General features: G+C 44.2%; 1 protein-coding gene across 2 annotated transcripts in view; it reads left to right on the forward strand.

The window, feature by feature from the left end:
* LOC121001064 (cytochrome P450 2C39-like) overlaps positions 1–26708 on the forward strand; it is a 160232-nt gene that overhangs the window by 125523 nt on the left and 8001 nt on the right. For both annotated transcript variants that reach the window (XM_040431961.1, XM_040431960.1), the window contains one exon: positions 859–1000. In XM_040431961.1, coding sequence (XP_040287895.1) covers positions 859–1000 — 142 coding nt within the window. The remainder of the gene's footprint in view (positions 1–858; positions 1001–26708) is intronic.

The following is a 26708-nucleotide window of genomic DNA, read 5'->3' on the forward strand; positions in this document are numbered from 1 at the left end:
GGAACCAAGTGACAATGAGATTGAAGACAAGTGCCAATCAGGGTGCATGGATAAGTCCTCCCTGATGCATCACAGACAAAATGTTCTTTCCATTATCAGTGTCTGTGGTTCCTATCTCCAGTTGGCAAGGAGACAGCCAGTGTTCGATTTCTTTATTGTTGACGCCGAGCTGTTCTTTCCCGGTCTGGCTCTGTTCACCCAGGCTTACCAGGTGCAGAACGCCTAGCTTTGCAAATGTGATATGATGAAAGACTACTGTGATTTGTGCCTAGAGGGGAGGGTGAGGACAAGGTGGTGGATGAGGAGGCAGAAATCCTACAATTCCAGTCAGGAACATATCGGAGACCTTCGCACCCCGTCAAGGTGTCTCAGTGTGGTGTGGGTCCTACCACTAAACTACCTATCGTGTGTGAACACAGTCTGATAGGTGCTAAGGACCGACTCACAGCCAAACTCCTACATACAGTACCTCCATAGTAAGATCACTAATACAATGGGAGGGAGGAGGAGATATGTTCCTGACTGGAATATATTGGCTAAAGTCTCAGCTTTTAACATCAGCGTGAGGGTCTAGTCAGTATGGTCAGTCGCATATTATTGTGGTGCACCTATTTTTCAGTGATTTATGTATTCTTGTATTTTCTTTCACACATTATTTCATCTTGTTTAGGATGTTTTTGTGGTTCATGTGGTCCGCTGCCGGCATCCTCCATTGTATGCATTTTCATGAGGTGTACAGTAGCTACATGCTATCATATAGTTCACGTTGAACACCACGCTAATAAATTCATCAGTATACAGTACTACAATCATCATAACCGAGACATGTTTATATAACACATGTCTTTTCTTTATCAGGGAACAACCGTGATCCCCTTCCTCTCATCCGTCCTGACAGACCCATCTCAGTGGGAGACTCCGGAAGTATTCAACCCCGGGCATTTCTTGGAGGAGGATGGGCAGTTCCGCAACAGGTCGGCCTTCATGCCTTTCTCAGCAGGTAAGAGCTTCATATTTAAAGACGTGACCAGAAATAAAACAAAGATGGACAAAGAATATGTGATGTTCCTAGTAGAGGGGATAAAGGGGACAGATGTACTAACCCCATCTAAAATCTAGTCAGTGTAAACGTAAACAGCCAGACTAAAGATGGGCCAAACTTCTCAAACTTCTTCGTGCTGTATGATAAATTTGGTGCATGGCCAGACACTTTTTTCTAACTTTTGCTCCATATTTTTGGGACACTTGGTATCTTAAAGAGGTTCTACAGTTTGTTTTAACTGATGATCTAACCTGTGGATAGATCATAAGCATCTGATCGGCGGGGGTTCTGGGTGTCGGACCCCCGCCGATCAGATGCTGATGATCTAACCAGAGGATAGATCATCAGTTAAAACAAACTGTAGAACCCCTTTAAGGCCTCATGTACACGACCGTTGTGTGCATCCGTGTCCGTTGTTCCGTTTTCCGTGATTTTCTGCAGACCCATTGACTTTCAATGGGTCCGTTGAAAACTCGGAAAATGCACCGTTGTTCATCCGCGTCTGTGATCCCTGTTTCCTGTCCGTCAAAAAAATATGTCCTGTCCTATTTTTTTACGGACAACAGTTCACGGACCCATTCAAGTCAATGGGTCCGTGAAAAAACACGTATGCACATAAGATTGTCATCCGCGTCCGTGTCCGTAGGCTACTTTCACACAGACGGATCCGCAGATCCGTCTGCATAAAAGCTTTTTTAGATCTGAGTTTTCACTTCGTGAAAACTCAGATCCGACAGTATATTCTAACACAGAGGCGTTACCATGGTGATGGGGACGCTTCAAGTTAGAATATACTAAGAACTGTGTACATGACTGCCCCCTGCTGCCTGGCAGCACCCTATCTCTTACAGGTGGCTGTGATCTGCACAATCTGTAAGAGATCAGGTGCTGCCAGGCAGGAGGGGGCAGACCCCCCTCCCTCCCCTGTATTACATTCATTGGTGGCCAGTTCGGCCTCCCTCTCCCCCCCTCCTAATTAAAATCCCCCCCCCCATCATTGGTGGCAGCGGAGCGTTCCGATCGGAGTCCCAGTTTAATCACTGGGACTCCGATCGGTAACCATGGCAACCAGGATGCTACTGCAGTCCTGGCTGCCATGGTTACTTAGCAATTTTAGAAGCATACTTACCTGCGCTGTCTGTGACCGGCCGGGCGCTCCTCCTACTGGTAAGTGACAGGTCTGTGCTATAAGCAATGCGCCGCACAGACCTTTCACTTACCAGTAGGAAGAGTGCGCAGACGGCCACAGACAGCGAAGGTAAGTATAATGCTTCTAAAATTGCTAAGTAACCATGGCAGCCAGGACTGCAGTAGCGTCCTGGTTGCCATGGTTACCGATCGGAGTCCCAGCGATTAAACTGGGACTCCGATAGGAACTCTCCGCTGCCACCAATGATGGGGGGGGATTTTAATTAGGAGGGGGGGAGAGGGGAGGCCGCACTGGCCACCAATGAATGTAATACAGGGGAGGGAGGGGGGCCGCACTGGCCACCAATGAATGTACTACAGGGGAGGGAGGGGGGGCCGCACTGGCCACCAATGAATGTAATACAGGGGAGGGAGGGGGGGCCGCACTGGCCACCAATGAATTTAAAACTGGGGAGGGAGGGGGGTCTGCCCCCACCTGCCTGGCAGCACCTGATCTCTTACAGGGGGCTATGATACGCACAATTAATCAAAGCCGATGGTATATTTTAACATAGAGGCGTTCCCATGGTGATGGGGACGCTTCAAGTTAAAATATACCATCGGATTGGAGAAAACTCAGATCCGATGGTATATTAATAGGGACTCCTGACTTTACATTGAAAGTCAATGGGGGACGGATCCGTTTGCAATTGCACCATATTGTGTCAACGTCAAACGGATCCGTCCCCATTGACTTGCATTGTAAGTCAGGACGGATCCGTTTGGCTCCGCACGGCCAGGCGGACACCAAAACGACTTTTTTTTTACTTTCCTTCATGTCCGTGGATCCTCCAAAAATCAAGGAAGACCCATGGAAGAAAAAAAGGGACACGGATCACGGAATTGCGGAACCCGTTTTTGTGGACGCAAAAAAAAACGGTCGTGTGCATGAGGCCTAAGGCACAAGTACTGTACATTCTTACCAAGCCATGCTCTCTACCTACTAAAACACACATAATTATGCATACAATTTCATTTTTGACATTGTCAGGTACAAACTCTAAAATCGCAACGAGTCCAATGCAGCATAATTCACATTCATTTGTTGAAGTCTTTCACAATGCATTTTGGGCTCAAGGCCCCCTTTTCCAAGTAACCAAGACACTTCTTAACAATATACGAGAGACAGAAATGAAAATGGCACCAAAGTAGCACTGCTCGAATACCGCCCAGTAGGGCAGGATCCCACGTATTTACTCCTACACAATAAAATCTGTTTGTACGTAGGAGAAGAAAATGCATGGACAAAGTGATTTGGTTACAACCAGTGTTCATTAACCATTAGTGCCCCATTAGTGCCCATTGGTGGCTTCTCTGTGTGTCCATATGTATACACATAGCTCTCCAGAAGGGAAGTTCATGCAATCTCAGTAAGGGAAAACATCTGACAATATTTGTATGTATGCAGTGCCCTGGAGCAGGGGTATGGTGAAGTCTGGACATTTGCCCCTGTTTCACCTATGCAGAGTCACCAACTCCTTACTTTATTTCATTTTAAAGGGTTAACTTTCATTGGTTTATACTGTTTAATAAGGTGTAACTGCATTTTATGTTTGTTACAATATATATCCTGTTCATGAGAAGCTGGTAATTTTCCACAGCTACCATTAGGTTTAAAGAAGACCATGTTTTGGAGGGAAAAAGTCAGACTTGTTTACCACCGAAACCAGATCGTCTGACCTTTGGATGTCAGGTTCAGCTCTGTTAATATTAGTGTCCACAGTAGAAAGCACGGCGGCACAGCTGCTGGGTAAACAAAACGCCAACCACACACTCCAAAAATAAATCCACCGCACGTCCACGTCTCAAAATACAGTACAGCGGTGCGCAGCCCTTAACCACCTCAGCCCCCATAGCTTAAACACCCTTAATGACCAGGCCAATTTTTACACTTCTGACCTACCCTACTTTCACCGTTTATTGCTCGGTCATGCAACTTACCACCCAAATGAATTTTACCTCCTTTTCTTCTCACTAATAGAGCTTTCATTTGGTGGTATTTCATTGCTGCTGACATTTTTACTTTTTTTGTTATTAATCGAAATTTAACGATTTTTTTGCAAAAAAATGTCATTTTTCACTTTCAGTTGTAAAATTTTGCAAAAAAAAAGAGATCCATATATAAATTTTTCTCTAAATTTATTGTTCTACATGTCTTTGATTAAAAAAAAATGTTTGGGTAAAAAAAAAAAATGGTTTGGGTAAAAGTTATAGCGTTTACAAACTATGGTACAAAAATGTGAATTTCCGCTTTTTGAAGCAGCTCTGACTTTCTGAGCACCTGTCATGTTTCCTGAGGTTCTACAATGGCCAGACAGTACAAACACCCCACAAATGACCCCATTTCGGAAAGTAGACACCCTAAGGTATTCACTGATGTGCATAGTGAGTTCATAGAACTTTTTATTTTTTGTCACAAGTTAGTGGAAAATTATGATTTTTATTTTTTTTTCTTACAAAGTCTCATATTCCACTAAATTGTGACAAAAAATAAAAACTTCTATGAACTCCCTATGCCCATCAGCGAATACCTTGGGGTGTCTTCTTTCCAAAATGGGGTCAGGAGAAGTTTGGCAATGTGTTTTGGGGTGTCATTTTACATATACCCATACTGGGTGAGATAAATATCTTGGTCAAATGCCAACTTTGTAAAAAAAAATGGGAAAAGTTGTCTTTTGCCAAGATATTTCTCTCACCCAGCATGGGTATATGTAAAATGGCAGTATAACTACCCCACAAGTGACCCCATTTTGGAAAGAAGACACCCCAAGGTATTCGCTGATGGGCATAGTGAGGTCATGGAAGTTTTTATTTTTTGTCACAAGTTAGTGGAATATGAGACTTTGTAAAAAAAAAAAAAAAAAATCATCATTTTCCGCTAACTTGTGACAAAAAATAAAAAATTCTAGGAACTCGCCATGCCCCTCACGGAATACCTGGGGGTGTCTTCTTTCCAAAATGGGGTCACTTGTGTGGTAGTTATACTGCCCTGGCATTCTAGGGGCCCTAATGTGTGGTAAGTAGGTAAATGACCTGTGAAATCCGAAAGGTGCTCTTTGGAATGTGGGCCCCTTTGCCCACCTAGGCTGCAAAAAAGTGTCACACATGTGGTATCGCCGTATTCAGGAGAAGTTGGGCAATGTGTTTTGGGGTGTCTTTTTACATATACTCATGCTGGGTGAGAGAAATATCTCGGCAAAAGACGACTTTTCCCATTTTTTATACAAAGTTGGCATTTGACCAAGATATTTATCTCACCCAGCATGGGTATATGTAAAATGTCACCCCAAAACACATTGCCCAACTTCTCCTGAGTACGGCGATACCAGATGTGTGACACTTTTTTGCAGCCTAGATGCGCAAATGGGCCCACATTCCTTTTATGAGGGCATTTTTAGACATTTGGATCCCAGACTTCTTCTCACGCTTTAGGGCCCCTAAAAAGCCAGGGCAGTATAAATACCCCACATGTGACCCCATTTTGGAAAGAAGACACCCCAAGGTACTCAATGAGGGGCATGGCGAGTTCATAGAATTTTATTTTTTTTTGGCACAAGTTAGCGGAAATTGATTTTTTATTTATTTTTCTCACAAAGTCTCCCTTTCCGCTAACTTGGGACAAAAATTTCAATCTTTCATGGACTCAATATGCCCCTCAGCGAATACCTTGGGGTGTCTACTTTCCGAAATGGGGTCACATGTGGGGTATTTATACTGCCCTGGCATTCTAGGGGCCCTAAAGCGTGAGAAGAAGTCTGGAATATAAATGTCTAAAAAATTTTACGCATTTGGATTCCGTGAGGGGTATGGTGAGTTCATGTGAGATTTTATTTTTTGACACAAGTTAGTGGAATATGAGATTTTGTAAGAAAAAGAAAAAAAATTCTGCTAACTTGGGCCAAAAAAATGTCTGAATGGAGCCTTACAGGGGGGTGATCAATGACAGGGGGGTGATCAATGACAGGGGGGTGATCAGGGAGTCTATATGGGGTGATCACCCCCCTGTCATTGATCACCCCCCTATAAGGCTCCATTCAGATGTCCGTATGTGTTTTGCGGATACGATCCATGTATCCGTGGATCCGTAAAAAACATACGGACATCTGAATGCAGCCTTACAGGGGGGTGATCAATGACAGGGGGGTGATCAGGGAGTCTATATGGGGTGATCACCCCCCTGTCATTGATCACCCCCCTATAAGGCTCCATTCAGATGTCCGTATGTGTTTTGCGGATCCGATCCATGTATCAGTGGATCCGTAAAAATCATACGGACGTCTGAATGGAGCCTTACAAGGGGGTGATCAATGACAGGGGGGTGATCAGGGAGTCTATATGGGGTAATCACCCCCCTGTAAGGCTCCATTCAGACGCCTGTATGTGTTTTGCGGATTCGATCCATGTATCCGTGGATCCGTAAAAAACATACGGACATCTGAATGCAGCCTTACAGGGGGGTGATCAATGACAGGGGGGTGATCAATGACAGGGGGGTGATCAGGGAGTCTATATGGGGTGATCACCCCCGTCATTGATCACCCCACTGTAAGGCTCCATTCAGACGTCTGTATGCGTTTTGCGGATCCGATCCATGTATCAGTGGATCCGTAAAAATCATACGGACGTCTGAATAGAGCCTTACAGGGGGGTGATCAATGACAGGGGGGTGATCAATGACAGGGGGGTGATCAGGGAGTCTATATGGGGTGATCAGGGGTGATCAAGGGTGAATAAGGGGTTAATAAGTGACAGGGGGGGTGTAGTGTAGTGGTGCTTGGTGCTACATATTACTGAGCTACCTGTGTCCTCTGGTGGTCGATCCAAACAAAGGGGACCACCAGAGGACCAGGTAGCAGGTATATTAGACGCTGTTATCAAAACAGCGTCTAATATACCTGTTAGGGGTTAAAAAAATCACATCTCCAGCCTGCCAGCGAACGATCACCGCTGGCAGGCTGGAGATCCACTCTCTTACCTTCCGATCCTGTGAGCGCGCGTGCCTGTGTGCGCGCGTTCACAGGAAATATCGGCTCACGCGAGATGACGCGTATATGCGTCGCTGAGCGCAGGGCTGCCACCTCCGGAACGCGATCCTGCGTTAGGCGGTCCGGAGGTGGTTAAAGAGGTGACATAATCCAATAATAAAAAGAAGAAATGGGGCGGCACTCGTCACTGTCGTGTTGCTAAATGCAGTCCTTTAATCTTGCATAACAATGCTCAGGGTTACAGGCGGGCGGAATACGCAAACCTCACACATCTCAGCAGCGACGGCCTTTTCGCACAAAATCGCGCTTCCTCAGGCCGCTGTTATTATTAGTGTTGAGTGAATCGAAGTATCCAAAGTTGACTTGGATCCGAATTTCAGGGAAAATTCGAGTCACAACGAAGCCGAATTTCCTCATGCTTTATGGTAACAAATCAATTTTCCCTGAAATGGCGATAAAAAAAAAAAAAAATCATAATCATCCATTTAAGTGAGAAGAGGCCACCACAACCATCTTGCTTGAAGATCCCATGCAGAATATTGTGCGCGGTGACGTATGATGTCATCACGCCAGCCAGCGTGATGATGTCATCATGCAATGCGTGAGATTTTGCGCTAGACCTTCAAGCAAGATGGCCGCACTCAAATGGATAAGGTAAGCATAATTAGATTTTTTCTTTAACTGATCAACCCCTGAAAGGCCTTAGTATTCATGTCAGATGCCGTGATTAGCAATAAACGCAGCATTTGAGGGGTTCAATGACTGGGGCGGCGCAATCGCTGTCATTGCACCCACTTAAATACGCCTCGTCACGAAGTAATTTGCCACGAAGCAAATTTTTGGGTAAAATTTGGCAAAGCAGCTGAATCGAATTTTTAAGGACTTCATCTCTAGTTATTATGTCTGAAAACCTGTTTTTGTCTGGAAAAACTTCTCTGTCATTGCCATTATCATTGAAGCTTTACTGTAAGTCTATGAGAGACGGAAAGTGTTACATTGTATCTGTTTGTGCTGAGCTTCTCCACTCCACCCCTCCCACTAGAAGGTTCTAGTTCAGCCACAAACTGTATACAAGGAGAGCGGTCAGAGCCCCTAGTGTCCTGCAGTTAGGGACCAGTGCTTAGAAGAGGAGACTCTGCCAGACTACCGAGTGACCAGAAGAAGATGCTGAGACAGGGATACGCTGCCACAGACCCTGGATCACCAGCCTTGGACCAGGGTACCAGCCTTCTGAAGAGAGAGAGCGGGACAGCTAGCTCAGGCCTTTCCTCAGCATGAACCCTTCTTCTGCCAGGGAGGAGACTGGAGAAGCCAGCCCTATGCCTCGCCTGTATTGCTTTGCACCAGAGTTCCTCCAGTAAAGAAGCCCCCTGGTTACTGAAGACCCTGACTCTCTGGACATATTTCCCACTGGGGTGCATCACACCTTACCATCCCTTCTGGAGAGCAGCAACACGTGGTGACACCTCAGTGGTGGCAGTGGGACCTGCCGTTGTGCTGGGCCACCCCAAACCCGTACTTCATGTACAGCGGGGCAGATCCCCAGTATAGAATGAACCAGTCATGCCGAAATTAAGGAAGCAAGTAATGTGAACTTTCTTGGCCTCTAAAAGCTAGCATCCTGGAATAAGCCAAGCAACCCGGATAGCAAACTTGAACCACTGTTGGTGCACTTACAGAGCTTACTGATACAGTGCTATGAACATGATACCATAATATGGTTGGTAAATATATAAAAGACCATGTGAATATAAATACAATGCTGTAATTGTCATTGTGATACAAGGGAGCAAATTGTATAATGAGGATCAGGAGAAGAAGAGTATGTAGAAAGAGGGAAGGCGGCTGCACAGATCCAATGAGGCCCAACTGGATTTATGCAGCCCTCTTCCCATTTATATATTTATCTCTCCAGACAGATGGGACTTGACAAAGGTCATCACTTACCATATCTGGATGTATTTATGCTACAGTAGCTGGAGCGAAAAAATAGGAGGAAAAATTCTACTCGATGAACTGAAAAAGAATAATAAAGACAACTATTATTCAATGCATTCTGAGTGCACCCAGAATATTTAGCACTAATCGACGTGGCTGAGGAACCCTTTCCGTGGCACCTCCTAATAATATATATTGGCGTGCTGTTCCAAGCTGTATGGACAGATTAGGAGAGAAGTCAGTGGTGGGGGATCTGCCTGCTGTTACACCTGATAGACAGCAGAGGGAGGATTTAGCTTCCTCTACAAATGATTCTCTCTCTCGCTCCCGATGTAGTCAATAGAATAATAATCTTTATTTATATAGCGCCAACATATTCCGCAGCGCTTTACAGTTCAGGGTTTCATGTAGAAACAGTGTAACATCCCAGAGTGGGGTTACTTAACGCTTTTACCTCGCTACAATCTGCTAGGGCATCAACACGGTCATTTGATGTTATTTCCCTCATGTCATTCTCCACTGTGCAGATGAAACCATTGTAAATGTGATATTTTCTTTGTAATGTTTCAGGTCTACCAGCAGGTGGCGGCATCGTTGGTAGGAATAGTAATGTTATGGCCATTCAGAATGGAACATTCCAGTTCTGTTCTGTCCCCCTGCTTAAGGGAAGTGGAGTTTCCCACGCCCTGCGGCAAGGGAGGGAAAAAACCAGTTAGATCCGGAGTGTTCCAGCTCTCCCTGCAAGGGGAAGGCTGTGCAAATAGGAGCTCCCAGAAATAGGGATCCCAACCCAGGATCTTTTCTCGGTTGAGACCAAAGATCACCATTTCCAGTCTGATCCTTCAGCCTCAGCTGGTAGGAAGCAAGCAGCCATCTCCAGATCTCCAGGAAGAACCGTCCCCTGTGAGCACAACTGTGAGTACCATCCAAAGACCAGGAGAAGCCAAATTCCTCCTCAGCTAGTCAGTCCCTTACACAGCAGAAGACAGAGCAGAAGATAGTAATTCCTGCCATATTCTCCAGGCATATGATAGAAGCAGAAGACAGATTCCTGCCACATACCCAATACCTGCTGGGACCCAAGACTATTGCTGTATCTCATATGGATTAATGCTGCATCAAGTAAAGACCAATTTGAATTATATTCCAAGTCTGGATCTCATTCATTGCTGCCAAGTTCCTCAATTACTCCTACTAGCAACACTCATTTTATTGCAAGTGAGCCAGGATCCAGGAGTCCAGCCGTACCAAGGTAGGAGACACCGTTGACAATATTGCCATTATCAAACAGAGACATTATACCACTCTGGCATTCCTAACCTGGTACGTGAGATGTAACACCTTAAAAGGGCCCTGTATTAGTACCCTGCGCACGCTGCAATTGGCGTTACGAACAAAACTCTTAACTATCATTTACATCTGACCCAGTCATTGCATATTATAGCGTCAGTGTGCATAACCCCAATCCGGCTTACTGCATATTTTGGCGTCACTGGAACAGGATCGAGCTGTGTGCCAACAGAACCGGATCCAATTGTGTGCTTAACCGGATCAAATTGCATGTTTCACAGTACTGCAAGATCTACAGATTGTGCAAAAACCCTGAAAATTGACTTTATTGCCTTGTTGCTGTGCCAGAAAGCACCATGCGGTGCCTACGAGTACTCAAAGGGTTAATTCGCCATATTCGCAAAATGGCGCCACCTCTCCATGCCTGTCGGAAGCGGGAAAAGTCAAGAACGCCCTCTCAAGAGCGCGAAGATGCAGAATACGCCCCCGCACTACGCTCCCTGTGCTGTGAGTCTCTGATTGGTTGGAGGGCGGGGAGGGGCGGAGCTAGCTTCCACTGTCGGCTCCTATTACACTGCCTGCTGCTGCCTGTGAAGCTGTTAGCTGTGCGAGATGCAGGGGCTGCGGACTGACACAGACACATAGAAGCGGCGCACAGGTATCGGCAGTGGTATCGGGGACATTTGCACGAGTACATGTACTCGTGCAAATGCCCGGTATCGGTCCCGATACCGATACTGGTATCGGTATCGGGACATACCTAGAAGAAACCCTTCGGCAGACTTTTATTAATTTTTCTCCCACTTGTTATGGCGGCGCATTTTTTTGTCGGTGCAATTATGTTGCCTATATTAGCTGTTTTTTTGCATACAAAAAAAAGAGCTGTAGGTATCCTGTTTCCTATTGTTTTGTCTTCTTTTAAGATGTCCCAATATTTATTTACAATTTTTCTCAGGATATGTCAGTGCATTATATGGGATGATTATAGGTGGAATTTTTTCATTTTCCCTCTGTGTGTTTTTCAAAAAAAAATCTGTTTTTTCTACTACATCCTCCAACAGTTGTTTCCTCTTAATCTGTCTGATCTTATCTTTTTGCTCCCTGAGTTTCTCCACGTTATATCCCTTAGATTCGAACTTACTCTGTAATATTTCTGCCTCCCTCTCATACTCAGTCACCTCCGTGCAATTTCTTCTAATGCGCAGAAATTGACTCCTGGGTATATTATCCAGCCACCGGGGTAGGTGGCAACTCCCCCTAGCGATGTAGCTATTTGAATCGGTGGGCTTTTCATGCGTTTTAGTGCATATATTTTCCCCAGTTGTGTAGATGGTGAGGTCCAAGAAATTAATTTCTCTAGTTCTATAGGTTGGGGTAAAATATAAATAAAACTCATTTTTATTTATCTCTATTAAAAAGTTTTTCAAAGCTATTTCACCCCCCTCCCAAATAAAAAATCACATCATCGATAAAACGCCGCTATAGGACGAGGCCCGCCTGGAGCTCGCTGTTGGGGTGTATAAATTCTTGTTCCCACCACCCAACGTATAGATTAGCGAACCCTGGTGCGAACCTCGTCCCCATCGCAGTCCCCCACGTCTGTACGTAAAACTTTTCTTTGTATTTAAAAAATTTTTTTTTGCAAAATAAATAAAGTACACTCCCCTATGAATTCTATTTATGCGCTGGACAGTTCACCCTTTTGGTAAAGGAAGTGTTTCGCTGCTGCACAGCCGTTTTCATTCTCAATCACCGTATATAGCGATTTTACATCCAACGTGCCCATAACGTAGCCCTCTTTCCACTTGATATTATATAAAATCTGAAGTACATGTTTGGTATCTTTCAGGTAGGACGACAACACCTGCGCACATGTCTGCAGGTATTGATCTACATATTAAGACACTCCACCCCTGACACTATCGGTCTACCCGGGGGCTTATTTGCATCCTTATGAATTTTAGAATTTTGATAAAAGATGGCTGTTTTCGGATGTTTAAAGAGGACCTTTCATCAGAATCAAGTATGTAAACTGAATATACAGACATGGAGAGCGGCGCCCAGGGATCCCCCTGCACTTACTATTATCCCCGGGCGCCGCTCCGTTCTCCGGTTATAGGCTCCGGTAAAGTCATAGTTAGGCTCCACCCATTTGAGCCTGCCGCGGTCTCCTTCTCCTATGCTGTAGCGCTGGCCAATCGCAGCGCTCAGCTCTTAGCCATGATATAAGCTGAGCGCTGCGATTGGTCAGCGCTACAACATAGGAGAAAGAGACGCCGGCAGGCTCAAATGGGTGGAGCCTAACTATGACTTTACCGGAGCCTATAACCGGAGAACGGAGCGGCGCCCGGGGATAATAGTAAGTGCAGGGGGATCCCTGGGCGCCGCTCTCCATGTATGTATATTCAGTTTACATACTTGATTCTGATGAAAGGTCCTCTTTAATGTCGATATACATACTCTCATGTTTATATAGAATACCTTCATTTTTTGCTTTTTAGACTAGATCTTTTAATTCTTTTTTAAAACCTTCCGTCTGATCTTTTTTTTTAAGTTTGTAGGTTTTTGTATTACTTAGTATGTTTAACGCCTTTCTATCATAATCATACCTATTCAATATAACAATTCCCCCGCCTTTATCTGCCGAGCGGATGATTATTTTATTATTTTCTTGCATTTTGATCATCATTGCTTCTTTTTCGGATCTTGTAATATTACCCTTCCATTAGATGTTTTTAATTTTTCTAATATCTCTCGTTACTAAATTCGTAAAGGTGTTCAGTGCTGTAGAATATTCATCTAACGGGTCAAATCTGGACTTAGGCTTCAGATTGGTATGTATGAATAGGTCACTATCCACCAATGTTACCTCCCTATCTGCCTTACCATTATCCTTTTTAATATGGTATTTCTTAAGGGCTAGAAGCCTTATGAACTTGCAGACCCCTATAAATGCCTCAAACTTACTGAAGAAGGTTGTGGGGGAAAATTTAAGCCCCTTTTTTAGGATTTCCTGTTCTACTTTCGTTAAGATATAACCACTTAAATTGTAAAAAAAGAATGCCCATAAGGCTACATTCACACGTCAGTATTTTTCTATATCCCGATTTTCGGTCCGTTTTTTGCGGATCCGTTGTTCCTGAAAATGTTTCCGTATGTCATCCGTATGTCATCCGTTTTTTGCGGATCCGCAAAAAACGGAAACATGTATAAATTTCAATAAGATAGCAGCAACAGACAATATAGCAGCAATTGGTAGCAAGTGTCAGTAGCTAACTGCAACAAAGGTATCGTTCAATGGCAGCAATTTGAAGCAAAGGCAGAAAACAAGAAGGGCAAAAAGGAAGAAAGTACAAACACAAATACTAAACACTGAAGCACAAAATTCTATCATCAATTTAAGTGGATTAAATTTGACACCATCGCAGATATCACTATTAAACAAGGGTCTTAAATTTGCCCCAAGCTCTGGTTTAAACAAATTTGATACGTATGTGGGAATTGAAAAATTTGTGAGAAAAATTTGTCTTAAGAAATATTTCCTAAAAAACCCCATCGATACAAATGCTCAGACAACATCGAAATATATCCATACTGAGTTGAGGGCAAAATCAACCAAATATCCCAGGAACGAAATTAGCTCAGAAATAAATGTTTTTAGGAAAAATATGGAACGGGATATTAGATCTATGAATGATGGAAATAAAAATAAAAATAGACTAAATCTTTCAAATCAGGAAATCGTAGCTATGAAATCCTTACAGAAAAATGAAACAATTACAATTCGACCCGCGGATAAAGGCGGAGGAATAGTCATATTAAATACGGAAGACTATAAAAAGGAATATTATAGACAGTTAACAGAAACAGCAACTTACTCTAAACTGACTAAAGATCCAATTAATGAATTTTACCCACAGTTGGTGGAACTATGTGAGAGAGGTGTACAAACAAATATCTTACTGGAGAGTGAGGTTGATTTTATATTAAACACACAATGTAAACTCCCGTTTTTTTATTATTTACCTAAAGTACACAAAAGCCTGACAAATCCTCCAGGGCGCCCAATAATTTCGGGCATCAACTCCCTGACGGCCAACCTCTCACAATATGTTGATCGTCAGTTACAACCAATAGTAAAAGACACAAAATTTTATCTGAAGGATACGACACAGATAATAAAAATTTTAGAGGACCTTACTGTAGATCAGGACTGGATACTTGGGACGTTAGATGTCCAGTCCTTGTATACATCGATTAAACATGAACAAGGACTACAAGCATTGGCATCGCAATTATATAAAAGTGGAAAATTTTAAACTATGCAGATAGAATTTATATCGGAAGCAGCGAAATTTATCCTCAAACATAATTATTTTATATTCGATACAGAATTTTATCTACAGAAGTCTGGTACCGCGATGGGCACCAGATTCGCCCCCAGTTACGCTAATTTATTTCTGTCAGATTGGGAAGATGATAATATCTTGCCAATACTTGGGGCGGATCTGGTGCTCTGGAAACGGTATATAGATGATGTTGTTTTTATTTGGAGGGGATCAGATGTAGCATTAAATACTTTTATATCCGGAATTAATTCAAATAATCTGAACCTCCATTTTACATCAAATTTTAGCAGAACGCACATTGAATTTTTAGACATTAATATAGATATCAGTGAGAACAAATTAATCTGTAGCACATACTATAAGCCAACAGCAAAAAATAATTTTATATTACATTCTAGTTGCCACCTCCCTAGGTGGCTGCTAAATGTTCCGGCTAGTCAATTTAGACGCCTTAAAAGAAATTGTACAGTGGAGGAAACATTTATAAAGGAATCTGAAACATTGAAAAAACAGTTTATGGATAAAAATTATCCCAATCAATGCATTGAAGAAGCCCTTAATAAAGTTAAAAATTTGGACCGTAATCAATTTTTTATGGAGAAAAGTGTAGAAACTAATCAGACTCTACAGGAAGGATTTCAAATAATACTACCCTTCAATAGCCAATACAGGAAGGTAGAAACCAGTATTATCAAACACTGGCCGTTTTTGTTAAAAGACAAAATCATAGGACCGATGTTGCCACCTAAACCTGTAATCGTATATACACGGGCCGAGAATTTGGGTGTAAAAATTGCCCCTGCAGTTAGAAAATTTAATAAAACGGATAATAAACATTGGCTCTGTTTTGAAGTTTTTTTTAGATGCAACTCATGCCCTAATTGTAAAATAACAAATTTCCCCAAAAAAACTGATAAAGCCGTGTCTACTAAAAATGGCTATGCACACGAGATAAAAACCTTCTTAACTTGCAACAGTAGAGGTGTCATTTAATTATTGACATGTCCTTGTAACAAACAGTATGTTGGCCGCACTAAGAGACTCCTAAAAACAAGGATCTCTGAACATGTGGCCAACATACGTCGAGGCTATGAAAATCATACGGTGTCCAAACACTTCAAACTATGCCATGAAAAAGATCCAACTGGCTTAATATACACTGCATTAGCCAAAGTGGAACCAGACTGGAGAGGTGGAGACCTTATAAAAAAAAATGTCCAGACTGGAATCGAAACTGATATTTGATTTTGGTTCATTGGCACCCTATGGGTTAAATGCAGATTGGGAATTATTTGGGTTCCTGTAATCATTTTTATATTATTGTAGAACGGACGTCTATTAAAATATTTATTTTTATTAAAAAAAATATTAATTTTTATTAAAAAACAATTTGAAAGTTATTTATTCATTTTTACTTTTACCTATTGGGATATGTATTACATTTGAGCAGCTATGACATAAGAAACACACTTTTATCCAAAAAACCGCATGAGAAACGCATATCAATTAAAGTTTTATATAAAATAGTCATTTTTATCATATATTTGTAGAATGAAATAGGATTATGTTATGCTTTTATATATTTTTGGATAAAAAGGTGGCAGTATTGTAATTTTAGCGATATAAATGTCTATGATGAAGGTTAAATATGTATGTTAATTTGTATCGACATTCACTTCAATTGAACAGTATATATACATATTAATAATCAACATGCTCAACATTTCATGCATGCAATTGTGAAAGCAAGAAGGCTATTTAAAAAGCAAGTTCACAATAAGAACCGCACAAAAAACGCAAAACAAGTATACAGAAGTTACACTATGGAAATCCGGGCTTTATATACCCGAGAGCCATTATGATTCCGGTCCAGCTTTTGTTAGTTACCTTGATTCGGAGTATAAAAGGAAGAGGGGAGGCAGAGTAAGGTTACCACTGAGGAAGGGGCCACGTCCCTGAAACGCGTATGGGCTATACCTTACACTAGCATGCTGGTTGAAAGTCTCCCCTGGATTTAAACTGAAGTTCCTGGAACGAAAACAACCCTGGCGGCACTCGAGTTCAACGAGCGCTGAATTTGCTGACGACACTGGATACAGAGTCAGCTGAGATCAACGAGTCGGTATTGAGAGACGGGAATGAGACAAGAGTAAGGTAACAGTGAATAAGCAAATACAACTGTGTGGGACGCCACATTGCGGTTAACATTGTACCCTCTAGTCTCTTCCGTTATACCGTGAACCAACCAGGAGTGGAATCTTAATATAAGACATTATTCAGACCCATTACTTGGGTAATATATTTGAAAAAAGGACATTGGCATCATTGCAGTTTTAAGGAGCTTCCGATTTATAGTTACGGTTCATCTGGATGGACTTTATGCCTTTGCTTCAAATTGCTGCCATTGAACGATACCTTTGTTGCAGTTAGCTACTGACACTTGCTACCAATTGCTGCTATATTGTCTGTTGCTGCTATCTTATTGCTATTTATTATTATCTGTTGCTGCTATTATATTGCTATTTACTATTATCTACTGTGCTACTGCTATTTTATGCTATTATTTTATGTTATTTTAGTAGTTGATTGTATTACATTTAATAAATATCTCATTTGTTGGCTACATATATAGAGTGCCTGGTCTATTTTTACAAATTTTTCCACAACCCCCTTGTGGCTGGGTGGGCCACTTAGACCAAGAGCACCTGTTCCGCATTGTCTAATTGGAGTGATCCACAGATTTTCTTCTCTATGTATAAATTTCAATAAGCAAATAAAGTTGTTTGGATTTCTTTGAAAAATAAAATAAAAAATTAAAATGTAATTTCCAGGAACGGAATCCGCATAAAACGGATGACATACGTAATGACATCCGAATGTCTTCCGTTTTTTGCGGATCCATTGACTTTGTATTGTACCAGGATCCGAATTTTGCGGAAAAGAATAGGACATGTTTTATATTTAAACGGACATGCGGAACGGAACAACGGAAACAGACAGCACACATTGTGCTGTCCGATTTTTTCCAGGACCCATTGAAAATGAATGGGTCCAGATCTGTTCCGCAAAAAACGGAACAGATCAGGAAAGAAAAAACGAACGTGTGAATGGACCCTAACTCTGGGTATTTTGGTCATATTTCCCCATCTCCTGTTCTTTTCTATTCCTCATTATTTGTGCTTTTTTTTCTTCTTTTTGGCGAATTTCCCGCCTCTACATCCCCTTTTGGGGTACCTTTTTTGTAGGCCTTGAAAAAATCATGTCTAACCGTTTTTTTTAACTACATTTCTATTTTTCTGAATTTCTCTTTTCCCTTTGGTCTTACTACCCTGTTTGACAATTTTTCTATAGCATTAAAGGGAATCTGTCACTAGCAATTTACCCCCAAAAATTTTTCATGAATACATGTTTAACAGAGTACCTTTTTTCCATCTGTCTGATTCTTTTGATTGTCAGTTTTGTCATTTCTTCAAAAAATCGATTCTTGTGATATGTAAATGACGCTGTAAGGAGCCCAGAGGGGCGTTCTTCTTTCTCCACGGTGCCCAGGAACGCCCCTCTGAAGTGCCGTGCCCGCCAAAATTTCAAATCTAATAACGCGGCTAAGTGCTCAACACCCCCCCCCCCTCAGCGCCGCGCTCTGCGGCAAACACCCCGATCCTCCTCTCGCCGGCATCCCAAATCCCGCGCAGGCGCAGTGCCGGCGATTGCCTGCATTATGATGAGATGAGTGACGGCACTGCGCCTGTGCGGGATTTGGGATGCCGGCGAGAGGAGGATCGGGGTGTTTGCCGCAGAGCGCGGCGCTGGGGGGGGGGGGTGTTGAGCACTTAGCCGCGTTATTAGATTTGAAATTTCGGCAGGCACGGCACTTCAGAAGGGCATTCCTGGGCACCGTGGAGAAAGAAGAACGCCCCTCTGGGCTCCTTACAGCGTCATTTACATATCACAAGAATCGATTTTTTGAAGAAATGACAAAACTGACAATCAAAAGAATCAGACAGATGGAAAAAAGGTACTCTGTTAAACATGTATTCATGAAAAAAAAAAATTGGTAAATTGCTAGTGACAGATTCCCTTTAATAACATTTTCTTTCCTTGTTCATATTTCTCCCCCTACTTCTATATCTCCACCAGATTTTTCCCTTTCTTCTGCTTCTTTTCCTCTTCCCTCATCAACCTCTAAAGGGCTAAACGGATTTAGTGTCTGAATTGTGGGTCTATCCCCCAGACTATAATTGATGGGGCTCTTTTCTAGGGAACTACCTCCCAGAGTTTCTTCCTCCCTACTTGTTTCCTCCTCCATAAGTATTGTCATTATTGATGGGAGTTCCTCATCTTCCTCTTTCTTTCCGGATTTATATTCATCTACCGTTTCAAATGTATTTTCTATGTGGTTTACATCTACTTTTTCTATCATAACTGGTACATAATTGCATGATTTTCCTAGTTTATGACGTAAAGTCATGATTTTATTAAAGACACGGAGGCGAGTATTGCATTCTCTTTCTTTACTGAAATTTCTATAGCAGCACATAAAAATGAGAAAAAACCTTTACCACACAGGGTAACCATGGCAACAAGCCCTCCCCTAACCCAGTATAAGAGTCCTGGCATCAAACAGCTCCTCCTCTTTCTTTGATGAAGACACATCCTCAAAACCGTGATGACACAAACAGGACCGAATCCAATCACGAAGAACCCAATCCGAAAACATCCAACCGGGATGACTGTAGAGACAAGGTAACAGAACCAAACTCGACCTCAGGCACCAAGAACACCCGTGCTGTTATCCTAAGGAAAAAACAGATAAAGAGAACATAGATAATGTAAGGTCAATGCAAGCTTAATGTACTGCAGAGCGAGAAGAACAGATCAATACCGCAGTAAAGCAGGATAACCTAGAGAAAAGGCAAATGGAGAATATCAATAAATATTAAGAAACATGAAGCATAATACAGCATAATAGCAAATACAAGAATAATAAAAACACCATAGAAAATCAGGGTGGGAGAAAAAATAAATATGGGTGGGGCAATACTCGCCTCCGTGTCTTTAATAAAATCATGACTTTACGTCATAAACTATGAAAATCATGCAATTTTATTACATGACACGGAGGCTCCTATTGCAAGTTTAAAGCTGTTGAATAACCGAAGAAAATGCATGAGTGGATGGACGGAAATAAAACTCACGAAATGTGGAAACTCGAGACCAGTTAGCCACACGAAGAATATCCTCCAAACGGGCACCAGCAACCGCCATCGATGTAGAAGCAGCGCCTCTAGTGGAATGAGCCGTGAACACAGAAGTATCCACTCCAGCTAAGGACATAACCCACTTAACCCATCTGGCCAAAGTAACACAAGTGACTGGAGCAAATGGACGACGATACGACAGAAATAATTCCGGCGACGCCGAAGAACGATGAGGAAACGTGCGGGCGTCATACACCTGAAGGCACGCAACTGGACAAAGGGCAGGAACCTCGGGAAAGCTAGGGTAAGAAACCGATCTAATGTTGGTTTTGGTACGCCGCCGAGAAATGTTAAAAACAACACCATCTGGCGTAAAAGACCTAGCATCAAAATCTAATGCCCTGACATCGGATACCCGTTTGCACGAAATCAAACAAAACAAAGTAACCAATTTCGCAGACAACTGTCGCAAGGACAGCTGCTCATTAGAGGGCCAGGAAGAAAAAAGGGAAAGAACCAAGGAAACGTCCCAGGTACAAGAAAAACGAGGACGAGGTGGACGGGAAAGACGGGAACCCCTGAGAAGACGACAGACTAAGGGGTGTTGCCCAGCCGGGCGACCATCAAAACCCGAATGATAGGCAGAAATGGAAGAACGGAACAAGTTAATTCGGTAAGCCTTACCCGACTCAAACAGCGAAGTGAGGAACTTCAAGATTTCCGTTACAGGGGCTGATACGGGATCCAAGTTCCTTGCCAGGCACCAGTCAGTCCAAGATCGCCAGGCGGCACGGTAGGATCTCCTGGTCCCAGGTGCCCATGCGCTCTCCAGAAGACGTCTAGTTGCTTACGGAACATCCGAGGCGTCCCAGGAACCCCTGAAACTCTGCACGCGATCAGGCGTAGAGACCCGTCCAACACGAGCGGATGTTGGCGACCTGACGGGTCGAGTAGAAGGTCTGGGAATGATGGCAGGAGCAAGGGAGGTTGGATCAGACACTCCAGCAGCTGAGGGAACCACGATTGGGCCGTCCAGAAGTACCATCTCGGCTCTCTGAAGACGCAGTTGAGCAAGGACTCGTGGGATCATCATGAACGGCGGGAACGCATATGACAGACGACTGGTCCACTTCTGGAGAAATGCGTCCACCGCCTCCGCGTCCGGATCCGGCCTCCAGCTGTAGAATCTCGGAAGCTGGGTATTCAGGCGAGAAGCGAAAAGGTCGATGCACATAGGACCCCATCGAGAAGAAATGGAGGAGAACATCCTCACGTCTAATCTCCAATCGCTGGAATCCACCAGAAAACGAGAGGACCAGTCCGCGTGAGTAATTGTGCAAACCCGGAAGATATTCTGCCACAACATTGATCTCCTTCTCCAGGCAAAACTCCCAGAAGTCCCTCGCTAGATGGGAAAGAGCTGAAGAGCGTGTTCCTCCCATGGCGTTGACATAACGCACAGCCGAGATATTGTCCATCCGCAGTCTATACCATTCGTGAAGCTGCGAATAGCGAAAGAGCCAGCCAGTAGCTCCAGAGAATTGATGTGTAGATTCGCTTCCGCAGGGGACCAACGGCCGCCAGTGGTAACGCCGTTGCAGTAGGCACCCCAGCCCGAGAGACTGGCGTCCGACTCTATCGTGAAGTCGGGAAGCGGACCGAAGATAGCCTTGCCGTTCCAGGCATCCAGATTGTGGATCCACCACCGTAGCTCGTCCTTGGTCTCTCTGTCCAGAAAAATCAGGTCCTCGTACGAGCTCTTCAACACCTCAAGCTTGCGCACCTTCGCACCGGCACGAAGGTGCGCAAGCTTGAGGTGTTAAAGAGCTCGGTAGTGCAACGGAGCCGGGAAGTCCGCCTGAATGGAAGCGGATAGCAGGCCTATCACTCGGGCAAGCTGGCGTAGCGAGACTTGAGGGAGAGCCAACGTCCGGTGAAGTTCCTTGCGAATAGAACGAACCTTGGCGGAAGGAAGACTGAGGGACTCTGAGGCAGAGTCGACCCGGAAACCCAGAACGAGATGGGACAAGGCAAGATTTCTCCAGGTTGATGAGAAAGCCTAATCGGGAAAGAAGATCCATAGAAGTCGACAGGTGCTCCAGAAGACAGTTGCGATCCTGGGCCATGAGAAGGATGTCGTCTAGATAAATAATTAGACGAATCCCACGACTGCGGAGGAAGGCCACAACTGGCCGCATCAGCTTGGTGAAGCACCAAGGGGCTGATGACAGGCCGAATGGAAGACATGTGAACCTCCAAGTTTCGCCGCACCAATGGAAACGCAGCAGGTCCCTGGAAGAATCCGCTACCGGAACCGTCAGGTAGGCGTCCTGCAAGTCGAGCTTGGCCATCCAATCGTTCAAGAGGAGCATATCCCGGAGAAGGTGAATGCCCTCCATTTTGAAATGGCGATAGCGGACATAGTGATTCAGGGGACGGAGATTTATCACCGGGCGCATTTGACCGTCCTTCTTGGCCACCAGGAAGATGCTGCTGATGATTCCAGCGGGAGTGGAGGGAGCACGTTCTATCGCGCCCTTCCGATAAAGAGAAAGCAGTTCCAAGTGTAGAAGACGTTGTTTCTGAAATGGAAGACAAACACAATGGGGAACAGGAATCTGAACAGATGGAACAATCAATTCTATATGGAACCCCTGAACCGTAGTCAAGACCCAAGGGTCTGTGGTGACAGTCAACCAAACATGGGAAAAACGATGGAGTCTGCCTCCTATCCAAATTGCTGAAGAAGACAGAGGTTGACTTACCGAGGGGTCGACGATAGGAAGAACCTCTGGGGCTTCTGGATCTCCAGGAGGAACCGCGGGACGGGAAGAATGCCGGAGGTTGTCTTGAGTCCTGGGAGGTACGGAATGGGTAGGAGCCTCGACCCGCAGAACCGCGGGACTGAAATGATGCACGGCCGGACAGGCGGCCCCTGGAGCTGCCGGCCCTAGAAGAGACTCGCCCATGGAAGACGCGTCTCATGGACGACTGGGCCTTATCCAGTGCAGTGAAGGCCCCTACAAAACGGCCGAGGTCCTTAATAAAGGGGTCTCCTAAAAGGAGACCTTGGGTGTCCTTGCCGGCCTCAGTGAGGGCCAAATTAGAGAGCTTCGGCTCAATCTTAAATACTATGGCCTTTCGCCTCTCGATGGATAGAGAGGTGTTGACATTGCCGGTAATGCACACGACTCTCTGAACCCATCCACTAAGTTCCTCTGGGTCAATGGTCAGATTTTGGGTCCTGGCAGCTTCTGCCATCTCAAAAATTTTGGTCAGAGGGCCCAAAACATCAAGCAATTTGTCTTGACAGGCCTTCAGGGCCGATTCCAAACCCCTACGCGGGTTCCATCCGGACTTAGCCAGGAACTGAGTCATTTTCGGATCTACCGAAGGGGTCTCGCCCACTTTGTTTGGAATGATGGGCCTGGGACATTCAGCCCGTAATTTATTTCTAGCCTCCTTGGATAGGGGATGGCGAACCCGGCACTCTAAGTATCTCGCCACATGGTCAGATGGTAACCATTCGGCGGAGCGAGGGTGATGCAGAGCATCAGGGACAAAAAGGGACTCTCCGGACGGGTCAAGGACCGCCGAGGTTGGAGTAGGGGGTGGAACCGAAGGAGAGACCATAGGTTCCACCAAGGTGGAAGAGGTGCCCGGGAGGACCTCGTCTGAGTAATCAAGCCCCTCTTCACCAGAAGAAATATCTTGTACACTAGCCTCCTCATCAGATAATACATCCGATTCAGAATCGGGTTCAGGTTGCGCTCTGGCGCACTTCCAAGGCCTCGCCTTTTCTGCCCGGCGGGCATGGGCTCTTTTGCGCGAAATCTGCGCGCTCTCAGTGGTGGATTTCTGCACACCAGTCATAGGGTTTCTGGAGGCGGTGGGCTCAGGCAAAGGGTGACTGTGCTGACGGGCAGGGCGATGATGACGTTTGGATGAATGACCCTTAAGCGCCTCAGAGATAGAAGAAGAGATGGCGCTGGATACAGAGCCCATGGCGGCTTTAATAGCAGCTGCAACAGAGCGCTGCAAATCAGATGCCTGCAGAGACACAGAACCAGCTGGGGCACTATGAATCAGAGAGGGAGGGGGCATCACCTCCTCAGGGCCCCCAGGTAAGGAAGGGTTAATACTATTCCCTTCGGCCATAATCGGAAAATATATATGTAAACCGGCCGAAATATAGCAACTATAATGAAATAATAATACTAGTATTAGATAATAGTATGCCTAGAGGAGCAGAAAAAACATAACCGTAGTCCGGAGCAGCCGATTCCGGTAGTGTGAGGTGCAGGGGAAAAGACGGCCGTAATCTCGCGAGAATTCGCGAGACTTCCGGCCAGAGCCGGAAGGAGAGCGCCGTCCCGCCGAGAGTAGAAGCGGGAAGGAGAGCAAGGAAGAAGAAGGCGGGCAAAGATGGCGAGGGGGAGTGGTTACAGGACAAGCTGCCGGAATAAGGTGAGGGCCGCAAGGAAGGGAAGAGGGGAGGCAGGCGACGAACGGCCGCAACAGAAAGGGGGAACGATAGAATAAGGGCGAAGGCAGAACCGAGGGATAAAAATTCCAGGGGACCGGACTAAAAGAATCGCCCACAGACAGAAAATAAGGATAATAAAACAATGAGCACACAGTAACACCAGGCCACAGATGGGGGCAAAACCCCAGTGTCTAATAACAAAACACAATAATCTCACAGCATATATATCAAAGCTACACAAGAGAAAAGTGCTACTTATCTGATGTGGAGCAGCAAAGAAAGAGGAGGAGCTCTTTGATGCCAGGACTCTTATACTGGGTTAGGGGGGGCTTGTTGCCATGGTTACCCTGTGTGGTAAAGGTTTTTTCCCTTTTTTCTGTGCTGCTATAGAAATTTCAGTAAAGAAAGAGAATGCAATAGGAGCCTCCGTGTAATAAAATCCCGATTAACCTTCCTCAATTTTTTATCTTTTATCTCTTCATCTCTAGAATGTAATCTTCTTTTTATACTTTCTACTAATCCTTTGATATCTGGGTGATCTTTCCATGGTCTCAGATCCTCAAAAAATTGTTTAATATTATCATTCGTAGTACGCTCCTTTCTATCCCACCACAGAATAGACATATCGAATTTAACTAGGTACCAAGATGCAATTAAAAATGAGTTTATTGGGGGGTTCTTCGACTTATAAAGTTGTTCACAAATGTGTGAGCGTAACTATTAATAGACTATTTTAAGGGTCCTACCTGTTAGAGACCCACATGTATTAAGCCGCCTAAAGTGGGTACGGGTATGGTAAAACCGGCCGGGGCGAACTCCTAGACAGCAGCCTTACATCTGCAAAGACCCTCTGTGTACGAGAATTTTGAAAGACCTGCGCCTCGTACAACATGACCTGCATCTCGGACAATGAAAAGTGCTGGGATAGTATCCAAATCAAGGTAATCTTGAGTGCCATGCGAGATATCTATCGGCTTTACAGAATCTGAGAAAATTAGCAGGAGGGGGTTCTGGATAGATCGGCTGTGCGCGGTGTCAAGTTTTGTTATTAGTTAATGATTTACATTTCTACTGCAGCAGGATATACGGGACTGCTGCGACACTGCAGCATTTATGTTAGTATCTAGCGCCAGTGGCTGACTATATCTTACGTAAGTTTCTGCTTTGTCCTGAATGATAAGGTGGCGCCGACCACAAGAGAGGGAGATCTGTGGCCTGCTGCTACTACTGCTGTATTTCTGGTGCTGACTGTTCTGCTGCTGCTATTTGCTCAGCCACCTACATACTCGCAAATGACAAGTCACAGGTTTGGTGCACAGATTATTAAACAGGAGAAGAATTAAAAGCATTTTTTTTTTTCGGTTCAGTTAAGGCTGCCTGTCAGAAAATCCAGGGATTAATGAAAATCGGACATCATATAGTACATGGCAATGACTTTCTAATAAAGCTAGAACCAGCCCTGTACCTCACATGGAACCAGAGATCTCATTGCTGCAATTACTGTGCTAGATGTATTCCGAGCTGGCAGTACAGGTGGCGTTTCCTTTCTCGGGGTGTGACCTGTCTGCTGCAGATGGTAGCAGTTGGAGGATGAAATTGAGTATGTGCGACCACCCCAGTCAGGTGTACATATATTTGAAACACAGCAGGTGGAGCTACACAGATAGGTTTAATTGAATAACTCAGTGGCTATATTAGATGTTTAGTTATATGCGAATTCAGAAGTATTCAGATCCGGGTGCTGGTCTGAAAACTTGTAGGACACCTTTGACGTATCTCAGTGATCTATCCTCCCAAGCTCCTTTACTTCTAAGACTCTGTTGCGGTCATTTATCAAACTGGTGTAAATTAGAACTGGTCTAGTTTCCCACAGCATCCAATCAGATTCCGATGCTCATGTCAGGGGGGCTGCCGGGGTGAAAATGGAGGGATGTCCGGGTTCAGCTCTGAACCAGGAAAACCCATTTAAGGCGCTCTCCCCAAGTACCCCCTAAATATCAGTCTCTGATATTTTCTTTTTGATATTTTGTTTTCCTGTTACTCTGTATATTTTACTTCAACTGAAGTATTTCTACCTTTGTTGAATGGAATGTGTTAATTTGTGATTGAATAGGAATGCTACTGTAGGCTATTATAGATATAGTGGGCACTCAATATCTGGACATATATAGTGGATACAGAATATTTATTCAATTAACTTCATCTTGTATAGGTGCACAATAAAAAATCTGT

Source organism: Bufo bufo, chromosome 5, assembly GCF_905171765.1.
Source record: "Bufo bufo chromosome 5, aBufBuf1.1, whole genome shotgun sequence".
NCBI lineage: Eukaryota > Metazoa > Chordata > Amphibia > Anura > Bufonidae > Bufo > Bufo bufo.